The sequence below is a fragment of the Cibotium barometz genome, chromosome 48 (genome assembly GCF_041138505.1).
Source record: "Cibotium barometz isolate CiBa-2024 chromosome 48, ASM4113850v1, whole genome shotgun sequence".
NCBI classification, from domain to species: Eukaryota; Viridiplantae; Streptophyta; class Polypodiopsida; order Cyatheales; family Cibotiaceae; genus Cibotium; species Cibotium barometz.
The window spans coordinates 9,437,674-9,442,439 of NC_141093.1; the positions used below are offsets into that span (position 1 = coordinate 9,437,674).

The following is a 4,766-nucleotide window of genomic DNA, read 5'->3' on the forward strand; positions in this document are numbered from 1 at the left end:
ATGTCAGCATGTCAGACGGATCCGCTGTCGGAACCAGTGAGTCTGATTCTAGTGGAAGTGTAGCACCTACACATGTTTCTCCTACAGTAGAACAACTTAGATGGGATGCTAAAGATGTGCGCAGGTGCATGCCTTCATTGCTCTCTCCTGCAAATGACAAGCCATACTTCATATCCATTCATGTACTTCTTCTAAAAGTGCATGGGATATACTTGCCTTTCTGTATCAAATCTGCAAAATGAAGCTCGAGTTTCCTATTTACAGAAAAATCTTGACTTGGAGCATCTGATTGCAAAGGGTGAATCTATGGATATCTCACCTATGTTAAGGATTTGAGAGAGCAGTTGATCAATATTGATGAGATAATTCTTGACATTTCTCTTGTCTCTACAGTTCTCAATGGCTTTCCTTAATCCTATCAAGGACTTGCTACCACTCTTTCCCTCCTAACAAAGAGGAATATAGATTTGTACACATTTGATGAGTTGGTAGCTCTCTTGTTACAAGAAGAGTAGTCTCGTTCGAATCGAAACAACATCCTTGCTTCCGATCAGGCTGTTGCTACCTCCCATTATGGCAAAGGAAAATATGGGGCTCCTTCTCGTGCTACACCTAAGGGTAAAGCACCAACTCATTGAGATCCTTCAGAGCCCAAAGGGGAGAAATATGAGAAGAAGAGATGTAACTACTATTGGAAACCTAGTCATGTCATTAAGGAATGTTGAAAGCGGAAACAGAGTGAGAAGAAGAAGAAGCAACAAGGTCTTGCTGCAACTACCACTGACAATGCAGAGGAAGCCAATTTTACACATGATGGCTATGCTTTAACAGTGACATGTAGTGATCTTCCCGCCTCTTGTTTGTCATTTCGGATGCTTCTTGGTACTCTGATTGAGAATTTTTAGTTGGTGTTGCTTCATCTGATGCAGAAGAAGAGGCTAAATTAGCTCATGATGATTATGCCTTAGTCACAAAATCTTCATTGCATGATGTTGATATGCTAGACATTGCCATCCTGGTGATTATCCAGACTCAGATGATTATGCTTTATAGTACTTGTCACCTGAGTTATCTCTATGGCTATTTCATTTGAGGGGGGACACATGTTGTATGTTACTATCGGTGATGTTTGTGGTCACTTATGCATTTGACCGCTCAGTTGTGCTATGTCTTGGAGACATACCTTTATGCAGTGATGTTTACTTGCTGAGATGTATTGGTTTCTTTCCTAGCTCCTTGTCCAAGTTGCCTCCCCTTTGTAGCTCATTTACATGGATGCTAATGGAGTCAGAACTATGGTGGATCAAATGCAAGAATCAACATCATTAACAACAAAGAGATTAGACGATGATTAAGCCGAGATTAGTGAACAATTAACTGATGTAGGCATGGATAATAAAAAAAACCAGCAAATTCTCATTAGGCCAATGCCTCAATTTATAGAGTTTATATCCAAGCATCTAATCCCACTGATCTCTCCTTGATTCACTCCACCTCTTTTTCTTGATTCTCTCCATCTCTTCACTTTTCCCAGAATATCTCCACACATCCTAAATCTTCTCATGCTGCCCTTACCCTTTATTCTCTCCTAGTAGATACTAGTCTCACCTTTTCACTGCTTCTCACTCATTTATAGATTCTCTTTTACAGCCTCTTGCTAAGCGCTTGTTCCCACACACACCCTATTCACTTGTATATTTCAACACCTCCCCTCAAGTGAATAATCCTAGTACACCTGGACCCTATACCAAGTTTCCCTCTTACTTGGTAGCCCGCAACCAGTGCCTCAAGACCCTAAACTCATAGTCCTTAACACACACACTCTCTCTCTCTATGTGTCCAAGGCTACTAAAAGTGCTCATCATGACCTTGATAAAGTGCTCACACATATATCTACCACTCTCTCTCTCTCTCTCTCTCTCTCTCTCTCTCTCTCAGAAAAGATGATCTGACTCCACTTCCTTAGGGGTCTCCATGAAGTTTGCCGATGTCGTTCCTTTTCCACTGGGTTTACTGTAGTAGTCTCTTGCCATGTGTCCTGGCTTCCCACAGTTGTGGCAAGTGAAGGTCCTTCCTCCTACTCTGCCTCTTCCTCGTCCTCGTAAGAATCCTCCTCGGGTGAAGAATGCTTTTTCCTCTCCAGCTGTTGAGTCCAGCCATTTCTTCTCTTTGACCTTGGTCTCTTGCTCTAGCAGAGCTCCTTCTATCTCATGCAGCTTCAATTCGGGTACATTCTTTAAGGTTGCTACAATGTTTTCATATTCACCTTTATCCACACTCTTCAGAAGCACCGCTAGTGCCTCATCATCCTCTACCTTCTTGCCAATGGCTGCCAGTTGTTGCTTAATGCTTTTGCAGCGTGATGCGGTGATGCATAGTGATATGGTAGATGGACACACACATAGAGAAAGAGGGAGATTCTTTACCAAAAAAAAATTTGCATTTGAGGGAGGGACGGGGGGGAGTGGGAGGGGCTTTACCAAAAAAATTTGCATTTGAGGAGGAAAGCAATTGTACAAGAGAGACAACCGACATAGGAAGCAAGAACGATGCCATAAAGCATGGCACTTGTCCTGTATATGCGCTGGAAAGACTGTCGGTCATTAATGGAAGGAAAGGGGAGGTCGGGTGTAGGAACTTCCAAGAAATCACACAATGTGGCCCATCCGCCTCCATCTTTTTCAATATCATACACGAGAAGCTTATTTGGTGGCACATGCTGCTTTACCTCTTCTATGTGCTTCTGGTACGCTGCTATTGCGAATTCCTTGTCCTCAGGCTTCCCCTTCATGATTCCTTGGTAGAGGCCAGTGCTTACACATTGGTAGGTGTATGGGCGTATGATTTGGTAAAGAAGAGTAAACGGACCATTATGTGACACCAGTAGCATTGTTTGTGAGAGGCTTTTGTACCATTTCTCAGGGTCTCGTACATTGAGGATAACCTTAGCCTGAGGGTACAACTCCATTAATTGTTTATAAGAACAGGCCGCAGGAAAATCCGCGATGGCAGCATACCCTTGTACAAGGCGCTGCCAATCACCTAGATGCCCTGCACATGAAGGTACATAATTAAGCATCAATGAGGTACCAAACAGAACAATTAATATGTACAAGGGATGCTTGGCGATGAGCGCAAATTACAATATCCTAATGAGCTAATTAGATTAACTAGATGTTTACAGTCTCCTGCAATTTTTCTACCTGATGACATGGCTTTCAGGAAAAGCTTGGAAGTGCTAGGCTTCAAGAGATTCGTGCCATGGAAGCATGGGAACCCTAAAGTGCCCATAGCAAGCTGGAGAGATGATGTTCCAGACCGCGAAAGCCCGCAGAGTATGACTTTCAGCCCGCTTCCCGCGTCATTAATGCTATCTGCATGCATAGTAACTGTAAACCTAATTAGTGATTGTAAGCAAGTGGTACTAAAACACGTTGCATTTAAGAGTAAACTTAGCGCACCTTGATTAGATATTGCAAGCCCTCTTCTCAGAAGCCGTCTTCCCACAAGTAAATACATTAGCCAACTCCCGAGATACGAACACGCTACATCGGCCAGCAGCTGGAGCACCATCAAAGCGTGATTGATCAGATATCAAGCATAATCAGTAATCATCATGTAGAAGCTCTAATTGACCGAGTCTTATCAGTAATCACATCGCTTAGTGACGCGCTTTAGCGTGAGCAATACAATACCAGTCTGAAGAAGAGCACCACGAAAGCACGCAGCGAAATCTCGCGCACGAGAGCCATATTCTCTCGATGGGCAGATGTGCTCGCAGCTATTCATGCGCGTTTTGTCACTTTTGAAGCGGAGCCTCGGCCACCAGAGCTTCTCGGCATGCCACCATCATCACTATCTGTGTCGCGCACTAAGGCATTATTATCGGTGTCGCGCACTCAGGCATCATTATCGGTGCGGCATATACACAAAAAGCTTTTCTATGAGATTTTTTTTCCTTGTTAGGTAATGTTGCAGAGCCTCGGCTCAAGATATTTGTAGGTTTTCTCAGGATCCACTAACCATAGTACCCTTTGATTATACAGCTACAATGAACTGAATTACTTTTTAAAAGTTGTGCACTAGGTTTTCTCAAGATCCACCAACGATAGTACCCTTTGATATATACAGCTACAATGAACTAAATATCTACACCAAATATATATCATGGACTTAGCAATCTATTCATGCAAACTCTTAAACTATGGAAGAAATGGAACCAATATTATTGTGATATAAAACTTGTACAATGTTACTTCCTATGAAAAAAATGTAGTGAACATGATGTTAAAAAAAAAGACCATCAAAGCTTCTGAGGATCCTTAATTCTCATTTACCTATTAAAAAATGTAGTGAAACATGATGTTTAAAAAAGTAGACCATCAAAGCTTCTGAGGATCCTTAATTCTCATTTACTTATCTCAATTGAACAATGAAGACATTACAAATTAGCCATGCAAATTTTGGTTGACAAATGAGAAGCAAGGTGTTCACTATTGGCTTGGATAATATTTATGCCCATATTACTATATATTGAGATTTGTCTTGAGTTTAGATGGAGTGCTATAGCTTTCAGATAGAGAGGCATCTTGTTGTAAAATTTGCAAATGCAAAGTTAAAGTCTTTAACAAAAGTTATATGGTCACTGTGCAAGATTATCTTACTTATGTAAAAAGGCTCCTATAAAAATTATAGAGTAGTATGTATATGTGCACAATTATAGAATATGACTTTTGTGATATTTTCTTAGTACCATTAAATGATTA

The 4,766-nt window shown here is 41.4% G+C and overlaps 1 protein-coding gene across 3 annotated transcripts; it reads right to left on the reverse strand.

Moving 5' to 3' along the window:
• Positions 1-691: 691 nt before the first annotated feature.
• LOC147610789 (ava biosynthesis cluster protein M-like) lies at positions 692-3,939 on the reverse strand. 3 transcript variants are annotated; one of them, XR_015263853.1, is made up of 5 exons: positions 3,696-3,939; positions 3,462-3,561; positions 3,204-3,389; positions 1,184-3,051; positions 692-920 (listed from the first exon to the last, which is right to left on the reverse strand). XR_015263853.1 is itself a non-coding variant. In XM_086785110.1 (4 exons), the coding sequence occupies exons 1-4, from the start codon at positions 3,750-3,752 to the stop codon at positions 2,477-2,479; spliced, it is 903 nt and encodes a 300-aa protein (XP_086641236.1). In that variant the 5' UTR covers positions 3,753-3,935; the 3' UTR covers positions 692-2,476. The 3 variants fall into 3 exon arrangements, 1 of the variants encoding a protein (XP_086641236.1); XR_015263854.1 differs by lacking the exon at positions 3,696-3,939 and adding an exon at positions 3,657-3,675 and having other exon boundaries at positions 3,204-3,374; XM_086785110.1 differs by having other exon boundaries at positions 692-3,051; positions 3,204-3,374; positions 3,696-3,935.
• Positions 3,940-4,766: the final 827 nt, after the last annotated feature.